Source organism: Capricornis sumatraensis, chromosome 3 (genome assembly GCF_032405125.1).
Source record: "Capricornis sumatraensis isolate serow.1 chromosome 3, serow.2, whole genome shotgun sequence".
NCBI classification, from domain to species: domain Eukaryota; kingdom Metazoa; phylum Chordata; class Mammalia; order Artiodactyla; family Bovidae; genus Capricornis; species Capricornis sumatraensis.
Window position 1 is genome coordinate 28,984,678 of NC_091071.1, and position 20,481 is coordinate 29,005,158.

General features: G+C 38.3%; 1 protein-coding gene across 2 annotated transcripts in view; it reads right to left on the reverse strand.

Annotated features, from left to right (window-relative positions):
• MRTFB (myocardin related transcription factor B) overlaps window positions 1–20,481 on the reverse strand; it is a 209,789-nt gene that overhangs the window by 28,396 nt on the left and 160,912 nt on the right. For both annotated transcript variants that reach the window (XM_068967980.1, XM_068967981.1), the window contains 4 exons: window positions 14,320–14,375; window positions 13,098–13,173; window positions 9,556–9,717; window positions 8,503–8,681 (listed from right to left, as the gene is read on the reverse strand). In XM_068967980.1, coding sequence (XP_068824081.1) covers window positions 8,503–8,681; window positions 9,556–9,717; window positions 13,098–13,173; window positions 14,320–14,375 — 473 coding nt within the window. The remainder of the gene's footprint in view (window positions 1–8,502; window positions 8,682–9,555; window positions 9,718–13,097; window positions 13,174–14,319; window positions 14,376–20,481) is intronic.

The following is a 20,481-nucleotide window of genomic DNA, read 5'->3' on the forward strand; positions in this document are numbered from 1 at the left end:
GGAAACGCCATGGCAGGTCCTATGGTTTGAATGTGGCTTTTTCTTAACAGGGTTTTGGTTGATGTAGATCTGACTGGTTTCCAGAGCTCTATAAAATTATTTCAGCCTGAGGTTTACTTACTGCTTCTGTGAGAGAATGAGGGCCTGAACCTTCCTCTGTTGATGTGCATTATCTTTCATAGTGAGACAGTGGTAAGTATGCAAATACGTGTGTAATAATCTCAATGTGCATCTATTCATTTAGTATTTCTGATTTTTTATACTTCAATTATAATTAATACTATTAATGATTATAAAGTAAAACCACAAGGCAGAAGAGTGATTAGTCAGAGGACCAACCATTCTAATCATTAATGAATTTGTTACTTTTGGTGGTAACTTCATAACAATTTCATATACTTTAGGATCAACTTTGGAAAACCTAGAGCCAATGTCCACTTTTTAAAAATACAGTCCTCTTTATAAAGTTGTCACATATTATTTATTATATTCTACAGAATCATGTGGAATGTCTATTACAAGTACTACTTTGAATTTGAAAATGAACACAGATCCTATCAGATCATACTTACAGTTAAACATCTCGGTGTTTATAATAAATGATTATTTAAATGATTTAAGAAATCACTGAGAGAAAAAAAGTCCTCCAATTAAAAGGACCAGGGTCACAGCTCCTGGTACACACGTGTGGCTTGCTGTTCTTAATTTTCTACAGCTTTCCATTGTTCAAGAGTTGCCTCAGCGTAAAATAGAGCTCTGGTATGTGATGTGTCATTTATTAATATTTTGGCAAATTCCTTTCCAGATGTACTTTGATCAGAATTAAAAAGACAAAAGTCGAAGGAAAAGCAGTTTTAGTCTCTTTACAGACCACATAGAAATACATATTTCAAAGAATTTACATTTTGAAGGAAGGATGTAGTAGTATATTGTTCACATTTGTGAGGTCATTAGCTTTTTAGCACTGGGATTGTAAAAGTGCCTGAAAAATGTTTTTTGTCTAGATGTTATGTGTTAAAAAATTTTTTTGGAGGAAATATTTCTTTTATTTGAATACTTTTCCTGTAGGACTTAAACTTCTGGTATCTATCTGTGTGTTCTGAAAAAGAATTAAGGAGACTATATGTCATGAGACATTTTGCAATAAAGCAAGGCATATAGAAATCTTGAGCCTAATTTTCTCTCAACTAATTATCCATAAGTATAACTTTTAAAGAACCTTAAGGAAACTCCCTGAATAAGTCTTGGATTTTATATGAAGCCAAGTAAGAAAACAATTGAACAGGAAAATTAGAAAAATGTGTTTAAGCCACAGAATTAAATGTGTAGCATAAAATGATGGTCAATCACCATATGAAAAAAACCTGGTTCATTGGTAAACAAGTGAAATCTATGTCAGAGCCACTTAAAAGTATGGTCTGAGGACCTCAGTTACCTGCCAGTGACAAGGACAGAAGTCTTAGGAAAGCTGATGTCACTACACTTTTACTTTATATTACAAAAGGATTAGTCCACAATACATTGGAAATTAAACTATATAAAAAAACAAACATATTATCCCTTCACTACAGGCAATTTGAGGACCACTGGTCTATAGTAACTAAATTCACCATCAAACTCCTATACTGAATTTCCTTTTTCTGAATTTCCATTTTAAAGATTAAAACCTCAGAATCTCAAAGAACATCCCAAACAAAATGAGGGCCTATCCCTGCTCTCTGGAAACTTGATAATGAGAAGCAATGTTCTCAGGTATTGGTCTGCATGCATGCAAAACTGCTTCAGTCGTGTCTGACTCTGCGACCCTAAGGACTGTAGCCTGAGAGGCTCCTCTGTGCATGAGATTCTCTAGGTAAAAATACTGGAATGGGTTGCCATTTCCTCCTACAGGGGATCTTCCTGACCCATGGATCAAACCCACACCTCTTATGTTGCAGATGTGGCAGGCGGGTTCTTTACCATTAGTGCCACCTGGGAAGTCCCTCAGGTATTGATACTTTCCCTTAAATTATAAATGTGAAAGTAATTATATTTAGGAAGATTAATACATTTTACTTATATATCAAGTGAGATATTTAGACAAATTTTAAAAACAAACATGAGATAACAGTGAAAATAAAGTACAGAATTTCCCAAAGTAAAACATAATTATCACTTCTAGACACAAAAACCACAGACTTTACAGGCATCATAAAACTGCCCTCTGTAGTTGATTAAAAAGACAAAAACAAATATCTACAACATACTTACAATCCTACTTAAGGATTATCTCTCTCTGACATCAGTATAGTACAGTTAACATGGAGATGCTTATTTAATTACATGAATAAGAATAAAGTGTATAATATTAAGAATCTTTGTCAGATTCCTTACTTATAAATAGTAAAATACTGAAAGGGAATTTTATAAAGGACACACAATTTAAGAAGGTTTCAAGGTATACAGTATAGGAATTATGTAATGGGAAAGGTGCCGTAAGCCAGCCCTGATTCTAGGCTCTTTTACTTGAATGTATAAGTAGGAAACGTACCATTCTCTAAAGTGGGTCTTTTCCCAAAGGCACTAGTGACAAATAAAAAGCAGACAGAAGTGGCATTGGAGCAACACTAAAGAGTGTTATGAAAATTAAGTTCATGAATGGCCTCAGGCTTCATGTGTGCTGCCCTGGCAATAAATAGGCTGTATTTATTCTTCAAGAACCACAGTTGTTCTCCCTTCTGGTTTTCCTTCAAGGAATTCTGGAATGTCAGCCCACTGGTGGGACTGCCTCTGATCGAAGTTTCTCACTTATAAACTTACAGTTTCTTACAGGTGGAACCGTCAGGAAGCTGTTACCAGGCAGACAGCTGAGGTGACAGCAATTCTCTGTTACTAAAAGCTAAGACCATGCTAATAGCTGTCTGATGTCCTGACCTACTCAGACAGAAACAGAGAACAAACCACCCAAATGGGTAAGTAGAACTGTTTTCTAATGGTATTAACTTGCATATTTGACATTCTTTTTAGCCCTATTTTTAAAGCTCAAAACCAGGGTGCAGCCAGTATGTAAGAACAGTAGAGGCTGGTCACTGACCCTCATCTTTCTTCCAGGTCAGGTTCCAGTGAAGCTGAGGGGCCAGTCATACTTGTCCTGTAAACTCTGACAAGAGAGTATAAAGTGTAGCTCCTCCGACTATCTCTGATGGTTCCAAGTGGGAGACAAGCTAGCATCACGGGATGCAGTATGGGAGTCATACTGCTTCTACAAGCTGGCATCAGTCAGTGCTCATGGTGCTGAATTCAACTAAGCACTCTTTCTGTACCAGGCCCTGTGCTAGGTGTTAAAGATACACACCTCTATTTCAGGTAATAGGGATAAATGCAGTAAAGAAGATAATGTTGAAACACACAGTCCCTAACAAATAGATATTCATGAATGAGAAGAAATGCTGTTAAGAAAATAGCCAAACATTTTTAATCCCCAAACTTCCGTACTGCTCTGAACCGAGGCCTCCCCTGGTGAAAGGGTGAGGGCAGATAATTGCTAAATTCCTGTACAATTCAAAAATTCTATGATGCTTGATTTTAGTAAGAACATTTTCTACTGAACTTGACCCATCACATTAAGTAGTTCAACAGTCTTGACTTTAAAAATAACTAAATCCTATTAAAATTTCAGTAAGGGAAAAACATAATAAAGAAGAAAAACAAATTATGTGCATCATCAGAGTTCTTATAAAACCAAAAGAAACACAAACACTCACTGAGGAAATAAGAAATGTGAATTTCCAATGCAATTATTAAAAAATATTAGATTCTTTTGCATGCACTAGATTCAATACTCATATATAACCTGATGCATAGTAGGTGCTTGGTAAGTATTTGTTGAATAAATTCAGTATAACCAAAATCAAGCGGCCAAATAAAACATTCCAATCTCCAATGTGCAGAGTTTTAAGTAATGATATTACCTATTTGTGGTAAAGACATAGTCACCGTGGAACTGTTTCTTGGAAGGCAGTTGAAGAGCCTACCTTTTGCCTAACATAAGGTTTCAAATTCATTTAGTATCTAGTAATTATTCAAAGAGATAATCAGACAAGTGCCCACTATGCATGTATTAAAAAACCAGGGTATAGTGAAAAACAGGAAGCAACTCTAGGACTTCCCAGCTCAGTTGGTAAAGAATGTGCCTGCAGTGCAGGAGACTGGGGTTTGATCCCTGGGTTGGGATGACCCCTGGAGAAGGGGATGCAACCCACTCTAGTATTCTTGCCTGGAAAATCCCATGGACAGAGGAGCCTGATGGGCTATAGTCCATGAGATCCCACCAGTCAGGCATGAATTGGTGACTAAAACACCACTAACCAACAATAAGGAATTGGTTAATAGAGATACAGTGTATCAGTGCAGTTAAATACTAAGGTATACAAGCAAGGTACACATAAGGTTACCATGCTGCTGCTGCTGCTGCTGCTAAGTCGCTTCAGTCATGTCCGACTTTGTGAGACCCCACAGACAGCAGCCCACCAGGCTTCCCTGTCCCTGGGATTCTCCAGGCAAGAACACTGGAGTGGGTTGCCATTTCCTTCTCCAATGTGTGAAAGTGAAGATGCTCAGTCACGTCCGGCTCTTAATGACCCCATGGACTGCAGCCTACCAGGCTCCTCCATCCATGGGATTTTCCAGGCAAGAGTACTATGCCACAGCAGTTCCACTCCAAGGTATATACCCAAGAGAAGTGAAAACATGTCCACATAAAAACTTGTCTACAAGTGTTCACAGCATCATTATTCATAATAGCAAATGTCCACTAACTGATGAATAAACAAAATGTGGTATATCAACACAATGGAATATCACTCAGCCACAACAAGGGATGATATACTGATACATGCTACAACATGGATGAACCTTAAAAACATTACACCTAAGCGAAAGAAGCCAATCACAAAAGATGATATATTGTATGATTCCAGAATTTATTAAAAAAAAATGTCTGGAATAGGTAAATCCAGACAGAAAGTATATTGATGGTGGCTTAGGGCCAAGTGGAGTGACTGCTGATATGTACGAGCTTCTTTTGGGAAAGATGAAAGTGTTCTGGAATCAGATAGATTTGTGCAACTCTCACACTGTGAATATACTAGTAAGCACGGAATTATACACTTTAAAAGGTTTAAAGTGTATAAGTCCCAGTGCCTTTTTTTTTTAACAGAAATAGAAAAATTCATCCTAACATTAACACGGAATATCAAGGGACCCCAAGTAGCCAAAACCATCTTGAAAAAGAAGAATAAAATTTGAAGATCTCACACTTTCTGATTTCAAAATTCACTGCGAAGCTCTAGTAATCAAAATAGTGTGATACTGACATAATGACAGAGATACAGGCCAATGCAAAAGAATAGAAAGCATGTAAATACGTTGTCTTATATATGACCAAATGATCTTTGACGACAGTGCCAAGACCATTTGGTGGGGATGGAACAATCTTTTCAACAAATGGTGTTGGGGAAAACTGGATATCCAGATGCAAAAGAATGAAGTTGGATCTTTATCTTATATACAAAAATGAAAATCGATTAAAGATCTAAATATAAGACCCCCAAACTATGAAAATCTTAGAAGAAAACAGGATCCAATCAATCCAAAACAATCTAATTTATGACACCAAATTCTGGCAATTATTTCTTAGTCTGACACCAAAGACACAGGTCACATAACCAAAAATACACAAAGAGGACTAGATCAAACTTATAAACGTCTGTTCATTAAAGGTTACTGTCAACAGCGTGAAAAGACGGGAGAAAGTATTTGCAAATCATATATCTGATAAGGGGTTAATATTGAGAACATATAAAGAACTCCTACAACTCAACAACAGAAAAGCAACCTGATTTTAAAGAGAACAAAGGATTTGAAAAGGGATTTCTCCAAAGATGATATACAAATGAGCAAAGGCATATGAAAAGATGCTCAACATCACTAATAGCTGCTGCTGCTGCTGCTGCTAAGTCGCTTCAGTCGTGTCCGACTCGGTGCGACCCCAGAGGTGGCAGCCCATCAGGCTCCCCCATCCCTGGGATTCTCTAGCCAAGAACACTGGAGTGGGTTGCCATTTCTTTCTCCAATGCATGAAAGTGAAAAGTGAAAGTGAAGTTGCTCAGTCATGTCCAACCCTCAGTGACCCCATGGACTGCAGCCCACCAGGCTCCTCCGTCCATGGGAGTTTCCAGGCAAGAGTACTGGAGTGGGTTAGAGAAATGCAAATCAAAACCACAGTGAGACATCACAATCAATGGGCAGAAGACCTAAATAGACATTTCTCCAAAGATGACATACAGATGGCCAACAAATACATTAAAAGAGACTCAACATCACTAATGATGGGAGAAAAGCAAATCAAAACTAGAGTGAGGCTATTGCCTCACACGAGTCAGAATGGCCACTGTCAAAAAAATTTACAAATGATAAATGCTGAAGAGGATGTGGAGAAAGAGAACCCTCCTACACTGTTACTGATGCAGCCAATATGGAGAACAGTATGGAGGTTCCTTAAAAAACTAAAAATAGAACTATCATATGACCCAGCAGTACCACTCCTGGGCATATACCCAGAGAAAACCATAATTCAAAAAGCTATATGCACCCCAGTGTTCACTGCAGCAGTATTTACAATAGCCAGGACATGGAAGTCCCTAAATGTCCATCAGCAGAGAAATGGATAAAGATGTGGTACATATATACAACGGACATTAGTCAGCCATAAAAAGTCGCTCAGTCGTGTCCGACTCTTTGCGACCTCATGGACTGTAGCCTATCAGGCTCCTCCGTCCGTGGGATTTTCCAGGCAACAGGGCTGGAGTGGATTGCCATTTCCTTCTCCAGAGGGTCTTCCCAACCCAGGAATCGAACCTGGGTCTCCTGAATTGCAGGCAGATGCTTTACCATCTGAGCCACCAGGGAAGCCTTATTTATTAGTCAGCCATAAAAAGGAACGAAATTGTGCCATTTGCAGAGACATGGATGAATCTAGAGGCTGTCATAAAGAGTGAAGCCAGAAAAACAAGTATCTTATATTAACACATATGCATAGAATCAAGAAAAAATGGTAGAGATGATTTGCAAAGTAGAAACAGAGACGAATGTATAGATACCGAGGGGGGTGGGGGGTTGGGATGAACTTGGAGGTTGGGACTGACATATGTACACTACTGTGCATAAAACAGATAACTAATGAGAACCTACTGCCCAGGGAACTCTGCTTGGTGCTCTGTGGAGAGGGGATCTATGTGTACGTATGGCTGAATCACAGCAGTGTAAACCAACTATACTCCAATTGAAAAAAAGAAAACAGTGAATATACTCAATATCTTGTAATACTATAATGGAAAAGAATCTGAAAAAATATATATATACATATATAACAACCATTTTGCTGTCCACTTGAAACTAACACAAAATTGTAAATTAACTATTCTTCAATAAAAACAAACACAGTGAGATCACTTCATTCCACTGAAATAGCTACTATCAAAAAAACAGAAATTAACAAGTGTTGGTGAGGATGTGGAGAAATACGAACACGTGTGCGCTGGTGGTTGTTTAGCCTCTCAGTTGTGGCCGATTCTGTGCAACACTATGGACTGTAGCCAGGTTCCTCTGTGACACATGGGATTCTCCAGGCAAGAATACTGGAGTGGGTTGCCATTTCCTCTTCCACTGGTGGTGGGAGTGTGAAATGCTGCAGCCAGTATGGGGGTTCCTTAAAAATTAAAAATAGAACTACCACATGATCCAACAATCCCACTTCTGGGTATATGCCCAAAAGAACTAAAAGCAAGGTCTCAAAGAGAGATTTTCACACTCATGTACTCATCATTATTCACAACAGCCAAGAGATGGAAGCAACCCCATGTTCACTAATGAATGGATAAACAAAATGTGGTATATCCATAAAATGGAATATTATGCAGCCTAACAACTGAGAGAGATCTTGTCACATTCTACAACATAAATGAACCCTGAGGACACTGTTAAATAATATAAGCCATATGAGATATTCAAAGTAGTCAAATTCATTGAGATTGAAGTAAAGTACTTACCAGGTCTGGGGGGATGGGGAGTTGATGTTTAATGGATTTAGCTTCAGTTTTGTAAGACAAAAAACTTCTGGAGATCTGCTGCACAACAATGTGAATACAGACTACAGGCCTGTACACTTAAAGACGATTAAGATGGTTAAAAAGAAAAAAGGGTGAATTTTATGATGTGTGAGTTGTAACTCAAAAAAAGTTACATGAAAAAATTGAGTTACAAAACTGTAAAGTAAAAATGTGTACATAGAACAGAAAGAAAATGTAAGAATCTACTGAAAATGTGAATAGCTGGATTACATGGGGAAAATCTATGCTTTTCTGCACTTTCAGACTTTTTTTTCTGATGAAAATACATTACCTAGATACATAAAAAAACAAGGCACTTTCTTGGTTTAGGGGTTAAAAACAAGAAAAGCAATACCTGGGCTGGAGTGTTTGTAGTCACAGGAGATGGCGATTCACTAACTTTTGGCTCACTTGGGGATGCGGCTGACCCCTGCGACTCCTGGCTGGCTGGCTGGTCCGGAGACAAAGCATCACTGCTGTCTTCGTCAAATGAGAAATCACCCTGAGTTTGGGGATAGTCCTCTTTCCCAACGCCTAAAGAAAGAAGTGATTCTTAATTGATCTTGGCCTTGGAATACTAAGGTTAAAATGAAAAAGGAGAAATACTATTCATTATAAGGACTAAAGAAAGCTGTTTAAAAACAAAGTTGGACGTAATGTACTTCTCAATGGAAGAAATACACAACTACCTATGATGAATACCTGGGGGAAAATACCAAACCTGAATCAGATCAAGCCTTTGGGTCGGACTACTAATGACAGGAATACAGGAGACAAGAAATTTTTAAAATGGACCTAGGGATGCAAATGCATTCAGAAAAATCTAGAGTGTGGGAGCGCTAAAGGACAAAATAAGTTCATTCATCAGCAAATAAAAAGGAAAGAAAGGAGGAAGATCTGCGCAGGATACTGACTGAAGAGATATATCAGATAAAGACAATGTGCAGAGCTTGCTTGGATCCAACTGTTGAAAAACATTATGAGGCCAAATAGGGCTCTGACTGGGGTATGTGTTGATAAGTCCCACCTCATGGAGCAGCGCTGCTGTACTGACACCTTACCTTTTGGGGCCCATTTCTTTGGAATTGAATGGAATCATAGAATGACTGAATACAGACTGCCTAAGATTTAAACTCATACTAATGCAAAATACAAAGTTCCTATAAGTCATGGTAACTTAAACCTTTTGTTAGAGGAATATCTTTGTTAACTGGTACTAATCCTATAATACATAGTATTAATAATAACAATAATAATACTATGGAGATAAGTACAAATGTTAATTTCTAAATCACCCAGAAAACAATAATCATGATTGGTGCTGGCTTTAAATAAAATTAGATTTTTCTTATCTAAAACTTCCAAGTTTCTTTGTCTCCCAGAAAACAGTAAAATTTTAGAGTCTTGCCTATAATTGCTTCCTTAACACTGGAGTCTACAGGAAGGATGTTTTTCTCTACCAGCTCCATAGGACCAGGTCTCTGAGCAATCTTTTCATTCAGATCATCAGCTAGTCGAGCTCTTTTCAACTTCATCTGAGTAGCCTGCAGGGACGGCTCTGCAAATGTTTCTAAAAGAGGAAACACAGGTTTAATCATTACTTGAATTACTGTCTCTATTCCATAATGTTATTTCAGGCCAACTAATTTAAACTGATGTAAACTTATTTATGGAGAGACAACGACTGCTTGAGAATGCTCCCATCTGCAATTTACATTTCTAGTCCTGGAAAGCTTTATACTGTCTACACAATGTGGATGTCCTTGGACTCAAATTAATATGAACTCAAGCCAAAACTGAGGTGCTGCTATTGCTTATTTATGACAGGAGGGTCAAATTCACATCTATTAGGTATTGGGATACAGAGGATGAACAGAGGAGAGAGATGCGGTCCATGCTCAGGAAGTTTGCAGTTTTAGATTTGGCTTCACTGGAAAGTCATTTCTTCAAAGGGGTGACGCTGTATCTCAGAATATAAGCTTTTCAGCAGGAGTTGGTGGGAAGAGCTACAAATCATATTCCTGTGCATCTCAGAGTCCTTCATAATAATTAAAATTTGGATTTATTTCTGAATAAATAACCTTGAGACATTCAATTACATAGTAATTAACTGTCATATAGAAGCATCAACTCATGTACCCACAAATGCATAAAGTTGTATAATAGATGTGAAACTAAATATCATAACTCATAAACAGCATAACTTTGCATAATTCCTGTGTTTCTGGTAATGCTCATTAACATTTTATTAAATTGTTCTAAATAATATTTAGTCTGACTGACTACTGGTGCTAACTCAATATTACGTTGAGAGTTGCTTGTTCCTTAAATTATTCAGTAGAAGGTCTTTTAATGAAACCCCCTGTAAGCAACCTCAGGATTGTCTGATGTTTTTCATTCTGTAGGTCAGATGTCCTAGCTGAGGCCCAAAGCACACTGAGACCCCACGGCCAATAAACTACCCTTCAGCACAGCTGAGCACGTCTCTTTTCCCCTTATGTGCTTACCAAAAATTAATCTCAGCTGTCCACAAAACAGCACATCACTATTGTGACTGCCATCGTCACTCATAACTTAACTAAATGCTATGGGGAAATCATAAACTTCAAAAATAAAATGATTATTTCTTGGAAAGCTGAGTTAAATGCTTTGGCATGACATGATAAAAGCAAGTCATTGAAAAAAAATCACTGTCACATCATCAGGACAACTAACAATTATAAAAGATTTGGGGAAAAAATGATAAAATTTAAGATTTTTAAATAGACTGCTTTTCAAGTATCTTTACATTTTGATCCACCATGAATGGAAAATGCAGATGATTCCTCCCATGGGAAGTTTTTAGTCCTAAGTCGGCATATTGGTAAATAAATGCATGTTTCTGTAACTTAAAATAATACCTGTCCTCATCTCATTTTTATAATTTTCCTGTATAAAACAACTCTGGCCCCAGTCTTAGTAGATAAAACCCCTCTAACTGCACAGGAAGACGATAAGTGGGCGAAGTAGATCATGCAAATCATTCTGAAGATGCTTTTGTTAAGATGTAGGCAGGACAGTCTCCTGCCTTTGCCTCCCTTCCACTGACACTATCCAAGTGATATCAGGAATGTTTGGGAAGAAGATATTCCAAAAGTGAGTAAGTAAAGGCTGGCATTTCAGTATGCTTCTATTCTGGTCTAACCGCATCTTCATCTCCATGAGATGGAGCTAAAACTTCAGGAAATAATTTAGACTTCTGCCTGCCAAACATCCAATTCAATCAAAACTGGGATGATGGCAAAATAAGTTGCTGGTGGTTTTAAGGTATTTTTAAAATTATAGATGAGACATTCTTTCTTTCTTCAAAAATCTCAACTTTAGAATAGATGTCCTGAAGACATCACTTATGGCTTATTCCTATATATAATTAGGCTTTTAAATGCTGAAGAGTCTGTTTTTAGAAAAAGCAAATATGATTTTATTAATAGTTAAATGCATTTGCCTTAGTTTTAATTATGTTAATAAAGCCTGTTACGGTCAGATGACAAGTTGAAACAGGCAGTGTCATTTCTACAAAAATGTCTCTTACAGGTCAAGATATTTTCAGGCACAGAAGGAGTCATTTACTAAGTTACTTACCAGCAAACTTGCTTCTCTGAAGATTCACTTATCCCTGACAGCTGGTGGCTGCTCCTACCCTATCACTGGAGTTCTGGAAAAGCTTTTTTAAGTCCAGTTGAAGTAGAGAAAGGCATAGACTTCTTGCCTCCCATCCCAGACACGAAGATAGTTACCTAGTCATAGATTATCTGGATTAGAAGAGACTCTACTTGGGGTTTTAGGGACCAGCCTGATACTTGGAACTGCCTTACAACATTCTTTACACGGTGTCAGTCTGTCTTTATTCCCTGTAGGGCACGTTTCACAATCTGTAATTGACTTGTTTTGCCTGCGTATAATCTCTCTGCCCCTAGAATGTAATAAGCTCCATGAAGGGGGAAATCTGACTGGTGCTTAGCTTGCTGGCCAGCAAACCAACACCTCTAGTAAGGACAACCATGTCACTTCCTGAAGATTTTATTTGGAGACACCTGACTGACCTTTACGCTGAGCTAAAATCGAATACTCTGTAATATCAACCTAATTCTAACTCTATCATTAGGCCAGAGAAAAGAAATCTAATCTTCCTCCTGCCTAATAACTGTCTCTAAATGTTTGAGAAGTTGCTGTATCTTCTCAAGGTTTCACACTCTCAAGGCTATCACAAGGTCAGGCTCCTTGTCTTGCTCAACAAATTAAGTCAGTGAAGCAAAACAATGGAAGAAAATGTATGTCGGGACTTTATGGTAGAAGTACCACCTTCCAAGAATGCTTTATCTTTAGAGAGAAAAAGCCACAACCTGAGCCACATGCCTCACCAAAGATGGAATGGAACTGTCCTTACCAGCTTTGTAAAAGATGAGGCTCAGGCATGCAGAAAATGTGGTGGGCTGAGGGGAGTTTGTTTGTGATAATGGTCAGATCAAGCGGATTGTTGTGGGTAAGCAGCAACAAAGAAAAATGTTAGGTATGGGCTTGCCCCAGGTAGACACAACAGGGTCCAAGTAGTTTAAAATCTAGGGTTAGACTTGTGTCTATCATACCCTTTATGATGAGTGGGCACACATCACCCACTGGTGAAGAAATCTGGACGGAAAATGTTTTTCCAGAACAGTATGGCAGAGACACCTATAAGCACCCTCAGTAGGCAGGGAAGACTCAGTTCATCAACTGGTTATTTGGAGAAGTGGCCCTTCCCTGTGTATCTAACATAACACTTTAGCTTGGGGTCTTCATGCTGCTATCCAATTGACAGGATGTCAGCCTGTGGGGTAAAAAGTTATTAAAATCCGAATAAACAGAAATGGTGGACGTCTCACTTGTTTTCTTGAGAAAATGTTGCAAGATAAGGAGAAACAGAACTTTTACCTTCTAAAATGTGCATCCTGACAAGTTCAGAACGATCTGGTCGACTCCGAATCTTGTGCTTCAAAAAGTTTTCGGTCTTTTAGATAAGAGAAAGAGAAAGTCTTACCATAAATTGTTTATGATTTATTGTGGTTTTATATATATATTTTTTTTCCTCAAGGTAACTCTATTTAAATAAACTGTATATGCTTTTGGTCATGATTTTGAGAGAGAGAAAAGAGTAGAAATTAAGGGCTGTGAAAAACTGTTATCTAATACAGGACTTAAATTGTAGCCTTCAAAATTGTACAGGGATTTGAAGTCTATGTTGATATAAAGTAGGCACTTTATAGACTTTTATTTTAAAACTTGGAAAAGCAGAGGCTCATAATTTTAAAGATGACTTTTGAACAGAGGATTTGAACATGTAAGTATCTTAAAAAAAAAACAAAAACTACACTTCAGGTCAAGTAAAAATTCACCTAGATAACACATTTCCTAAAAATTCCAATGTACTGTCTTTGATGAATTCATGTCTTTAATCATATTTTCTTATTCAGAACTGTACTCAATTCTAAACAATATGGCTTTAAAATGAATTTTGTAGTTTATATGACTCTAAGAGATCCTTATTGCATCCTGGGAAAACTCAAGGAATTTGTACATGTTTGTTCTTATATTGCATGATGGAAGTTTCCTATAAAATGAAAAGAACAAATAGTGGCCCTTTAAAGAAAAATAATAAACATCACTTTAATGTAACTATGATGGAGTCATCTCAAAGAATAAAACAGAGCTGAATACGGCAACATTGCTCCTTCAGTCAAATTCCCCCAGTCTTGGTCAAATGTCCCACTAACACAAACCTGGGAGGGAAACCACCCAAGGAAGGATCTGGGGTAAATCCCTCCCTCAGGTTAATCCATCTGCAGGGCTAACAATTGGCAGAGATGTTCCATCATTATTCTAAAAACTTGTTATGCCCAAAGCAAGAAAGAAGTGTGATTTTTCCTTTACGTACAAAGCTAGGTTACTAGCTTTAAAGAACAAAATTTGAATGTCCTATATTTTCTACAAACCTTCAAGATAAAACGACCCCAGGATACACTGCTCCATATACCATGTATCTTGAAAATACACTCTATTTTCTCTATTGACATATGTAGGAGTACAATTATTACTTGTCCACAGGTATTTTAACACAAAAGAAAGAGGCAGAACATTTTAAATGAAAATTTCTTACTCTGGCTCGTTCCAAGCTTTTTATCTGCTCATGGAATGCCGCGGGGCTCTTCAGAGCTGTGAGAGGAAAAGAAATCATTTCCGTGGTATAAATAGATGAGTTAATACTTCAGTTAAATGCTACAGTATTATCATGGTGATATTTCCTCTTAATCTTATTAGTGTGCCTCTACAGTTCCATTTATTTCCTAGTTCCTTTAGGACAGCTGCAAAACTGAAACCTTAAATATTTCAGAATTAAAATTATATGTTTCACAAATAAAACAAGTGAACATTTAAAACAGAGTTATAAACATAATGACAGCACATCTATCAGGTCAGACTAGTTCCAGCCTGTAGTTGGGGCAGATTGCCATTACCAAGGGAACTGTTTGATGGCTCCTTAACAGGTCTTTGCTATTATGGTCATACAAGCTACTGGAAAAAGTCCACAGGTCCTCAGGGCATTTAACGTTGGAGTGCTCTAGCCTTGAACACAAGAACACTCTGCAGTCCATGTCTAAGAGATTGGAGTTACCCCTTAGCGAGAACCTACAATGCACTTAGTCCCATGCTCTGTGGCCCATCTTACAGTTATATTGCTGCTGATCATCACAACAGCCTTGTGAGGTTCGTATTAGCCCCAGTACAGATGAAAGGCTCAAAGAGGTTCAGTGAATTTTTGAAGTTATACAGCTATATGGTCATCTAAGTGGAATTTAAACCTAGAAATCTGAATTTGGCAGGTTCATGCTCTTCCTACCATACCACAATGCAACTCACTCTAAAGACACAGTGATTCCTTAATCTGTTAACTGCTAGTACATTAAATATTCCAGAGTCCCAGAGACTGAGGCAGTACTTATTAAAAGTATTACCTACTACAGTATTTCTATCAATAATCATAACCTTTGAAAAATCATTAGTGTTTATATCCATCACTGTCTGACCACACCCTGCAGTCATCACTGTGGGTTGTCAGGGGACGGGGATGGGATACAGGACTAGGCTTACCTGGGCTGTCACCTCTTAGAATTGAGCAATCAGTTCTTGGTAACATTCAACTCTGGTACTTAATGCACAGCAAAGGATCACAGAAGTCCAGCCCAGAGAGATTTGGCTAGGGACCAGCTCCTAAAAGCAGACTGTGGCTGGCTTGGCAGTGATGTTTAAAGCACCATACTTTGATCCTGTTTGACTGGCTCATATCAGGTATGTAGTGGTGAGAAAATCTGGCAGATTATCAAACCAGTTTCTTTAAAATATTCTTTTATAACCTCTGGCTTTTTGTTTTTTTGGCTTTTCTAATTCATTTATTTTAATTGGAGGATAATTACTTTACAACATTGTGATGGTTTCTGCCATACATCAACATGAATCCTCTGCCTTAAAAAAAAAAAAATTACTTTGGCTGTGCTGAGTCTTCATTGCTGCATATGGGCTTTCTCTAGTTGCAGTGAGTGGGGGCTACTCTTCGTTGCAGTGCTCAGGTTTCTCATTGCTGTGGCTTCTCTTGTTGCGGCTCAAGGGCTCTAGAGCACAAACTCAGTTGCCACACAGCTTGTGAGATGTTCCTGGACCAAGGATCAAACTCATGTCCCATGCACTGGCAGGCAGATTCTTAACCACTGGACCACCAGGGAAGTCCCTATCAAACCAGTTTCTGATACCTGGTTTTACCAAAACACAAGATTTAAAATATGTAGATAATTAATAGTAGTTCAGAAAAAAAGGAGACCCTGGTTAGATTCTTGGGTCAAGAAGATCCACTGGAGAAGGGACAGGCTACCCACTCCAGTATTCTTGGGATTCTCTGGTGGCTGACACGGTAAAGAGTATGTTGGCAATGCGGGAGACCTGGGCTCAATCCCTGGGTTAGGAAGACCCCTGGAGAAGGGAATGGCTACCCACTTCAGTATTCTGGCCTGGAGAATTCTGTGGACTGTATAGTCCATGGGGTCACAGAGTCAGACATGACTGAACGACTTTCATTTTCACTTTAGAATAAAAAGTTTTCACTGGGAAAGACATCTTATCACACAGAAAAATCTATGTAACCCTTATCACAAACTAGAAAAAGCCAACAGCAATGATTGTGAAGACTGGAGAGCATAAGTGCATTCTGTAATTTCTTTCTAGTTTTTTGAGCCAAATGAATTACTTCTTAGAGAAAATCAATTTTTAGACTAAGGCCCCCAAATAATCCTAACAGCCTACACAAAACAACCGCTCTTCACTAAAATATAAAATCACCTCCAAATTCGGTGATTATGTCAGTTAATTTCAGTCGCTCAGTCATGTCCAACTCTGCAACCCCATGGACTGCAGCATGCCAGGGTTCCCTGTACATCACCAACTCCCAGAGCTTACTCAAACTCATGTCCATAGAGAAGGTGATGCCATCCAGCCATCTCATCCTCTGTCATCCCCTTCTCCTCCTGCCTTCAATCTTTCCCAGCATCAGGGTCTTTTCCAGTGAGTCAACTCTTCTCATCAGGTGGCCAAAGGATTAGAGTTTCAGCTTCAGAATCAGTCCTTGCAATGAATATTCAGGACTGATTTCTTTTAGGATTGACTGGTTGGATATCCTTGCAGTCCAAGGGATTTTCAAGAGTCTTCTTCAACACCACAGTTCAAAAGCATGAATTCTTTGGTGCTCAGCTTTCTTTATAGTCCAACTCTCACATCCATACATGACTACTGGATAAACCATAGCTTTGACTAGACAGACCTTTGTTGGCAAAGTACTGTCTCTGCTTTTGTATATGCTGTCTAGGTTTGGCACAGCTTTTCTTCCAAGGAGCAAGTGACTTGTAATTGCATGGCTACAGTCACCATCTGCAGTATTTTTGGAGCCCAAGAAAATAAAGTCTGTCACTGTTTCCATTGTTTCCCCATCTATTTGCCATCAAGTGATGGGACTGGATACCATGATCTTTGTTTTCTGAATGTTGAGTTTTAAGCCAACTTTTTCACTCTCCTCTTTCACTTTCATCAACAGGCTCTTTAGTTCTTTGCTGTCTGCCATAAGGGTGGTATCATCTGCATATCTGAGGTTATTGATATTTCTCCCAGCAATCTTTGATTCTAGCTTGTGCTTCCTCCAGCCCAGCATTTTGCATGATGTATTCTGCATATAAGTTAAATAAGCAGGGTGACAATATACAGCCGTGACGTACTCCTTTCCTGATTTGGAACCAGTCTGTTGTTCCATATCCAGTTCTAACTGTTGTTTCTTGACCTGTATACAGATTTCTCAGGAGGCAGGTAAGACAGTCTAGTATTCTCATCTCTTTAAGAATTTTCCACAGTTTGTTGTGATCTGCACAGTCAAAGGCTTTGGTGTAATCAATAAAGCAGAAGTAGATGTTTTTCTGGAACTTTCTTCCTTTTTTGATGATCCAACTGATGTTGACAATTTGATCTCTGGTTCCTCTGGCTTTTCTAAATCCAGTCTGAACATCTGGAAGCTCATAGTTCACATACTGTTGAAGCCTGGCTTGGAGAATTTTGAGCATTACTTTGCTAGCATGTGAGATGAGTGCAATTGTGCAGTAATTTGAACATTCTTTGGCATTGCCTTTCTTTGGGACTGGAATGAAAACTGACCTTTTTCCAAATTTTTCCAAAGTTTTCCAAATTTGTTGGCCTATTGAGTGCAACACTTTCACAGCACATCTTTTAGGATTTGAAATAGCTCAACTGGAATTCTATCACCTCCACCAGCTTTGTTTGTAGTGATGCTTCTTAAGGCCAACTTGATTTTGCATTCCAGAATGTCTGGCTCTAGGTGAGTGATCACAACAGCACTGTGATCATGGTTATCTTCTTGCCACCTCTTCTTAATATCATCTGCTTCTGGTAGGTCCATATCATTTCTGTCCTTTGCTGTTCCCATCTTTGCATGAAATGTTCCCTTGGTATCTCTAATTTTCTTGAAAAGACCTCTAATCTTTCCCATTCTGTTATTTTCCTCTATTTCTCTGCATTTATCACTAAGGAAGGCTTTCTTATCTCTCCTTGCTATTCTTTGGAACTCTGCATTCAAATGGGTATAACTTTCCTTTTCTCCTTTGCCTTTCGCTTCTCTTCTTTTCTCAGCTATTTGTAAGGCCTCCTCAGACAACCATTTTGCCTTTTTGCATTTCTTTTTCTTGGGGATGGTCTTGATCACTGCCTCCTGTACAATACCACGAACCTTTGTCCACAGTTCTTCAGGTACTCTATCAGATCTAATCCCTTGACTCTGTTTTGTCACTTCCACTGTATAATCATAAGGGATTTGATTTAGGTCATACCTGAATGGTCTAGTGGTTTCCCTACTTTCTTCAATTTAAGCCTGAATTTGGCAATAAGAAGTTCATGATTTCTGCCGCAGTCAGTTTCCAGTCTTGTTTTTGCTGACTGTATAGAGCTTCTCCATCTTTGGCTACAAAGAATATAATCAATCTGATTTCGGTACTGACCATTTGGCGATATCCATGTGTAGAGTCCTCTCTTGTGTTGTTGGAAGAGGGGTGTTTGCTTTGACCAGTGCGTTCTCTAGGCAAAACTCTGTTAGTCTCTGCCTTGCTTCATTTTGTACTCCAAGGCCAAATTTGCCTGTTACCCCAGGTATCTCCAGACTTCCTACTTTTGCATTCCAATCCCCTATAATGAAAAGGACATCTTTTTTTGGGTGTTAGTTCTAGAAGGTCTTGTAGGTCTTCATAGAACCGTTCAACTTCAGCTTTTTCAGCATTACTGATAGGGGCATAGACTTGGATTACTGTGATACTGAATGGTTTGCCTTGGAAATGAACAGAGATCATTGTGTCATTTTTGAGATTGCATCCAAGTACTGCATTTTGGACTCCTGTTGACTATAAGGGCCACTCCATTTCTTCTAAGGGATTCTTGGCCACAGTAGTAGATATAATGGTCATCTGAGTTAAATTCACCCATTCTAGTCCATTTTAGTTCACTGATTCCTAAAATGTCAGTGTTCAGTCTTACCATCTCCTGTTTGATCACTTCCAATTTACTCTGATTCATGGACCTAACATTCCAGGTTCCTATACAATATTACTCTTTACAGCAACATACTTTACTTCCATCACCAGTCACATCCACAACTGGGTGAAGTTTTTGCTTTGGCTCTGTCTCTTCATTCTTTCTGGAGTTATTTCTCCACTGTTCTCCAGTAACATATTGGGCACCTACCGACCTGGGGAGTTCCTCTTTCAGTATCCTATCTTTTTGCCTTTTCATACTGTTCATGGAGTTCTCAAGGCAAGAATACTGAAGTGGTTTGCCATTCTCTTCTCCAGTGGACCACATTCCATCAGACCTCTCCACCATGACCCACCCATCTTGGGTCGTCCTACACATCATGGCTCATAGTTTCATGGAGTTAGACAAGGCTATGGTCCATGTGATCAGTTTGATTAGTTTTCTGTGATTGTGGTTTTCATTCTGTCTGCCCTCTGATGGATAAGGATAAGAGGCTTATGGAAGCTTCCTGATGGGAGAGACTGACTGAGGGGGCAACTGAGTCTTGTTCTGATGGGCAAGGCCCTGCTCAGTACATCTTGAATCCAATTTTCTGTTGATGGGTGGTGCTGTGTTTCGTGATTAAAGGGAAAGAATCACCTTGGACAAATATTCTAAAATTAATCAACTCAAAAATGAAGGGATGAAGCTTAAAGCTATTTGGGAAAATATCTTTACTGGCGCAAGGAAGATTTTATTAATTATAAATAGAATGTTCATTCATCCTGTAATTGAGATGCATAATTATACAGATCATCATCTAGCAAAGATAATTAATTTGAATTAAATAAATAAGGTTTTGAATTAATTTATTATGCTACTTTTGCAAGTATCTTTGAATTCACTTAGATCTAGAGTAATTATTTCAGTTATTTTAAAACTCTGGCTGGAATTTGAAGAACTGGTATTTGCCTAATTACAGAAATTTAAAGGTGCTTTTTGATAATATAAAATCCAAGTCCATCTTTTAAGTTGCATCTGGTATCCAGAATGTACTTTAAATGATTCCGTCAGCAATGCTGATGCCTGGTTTTTCCTTGTAAATTCATTGAATAATTGTATATGGATTAAATGGATAACACTGAAAGTAGAGTGTGATGCAGCCTCTTCTTATACATGCCCATATTGTTACATCACATTAGAAATGACAAGG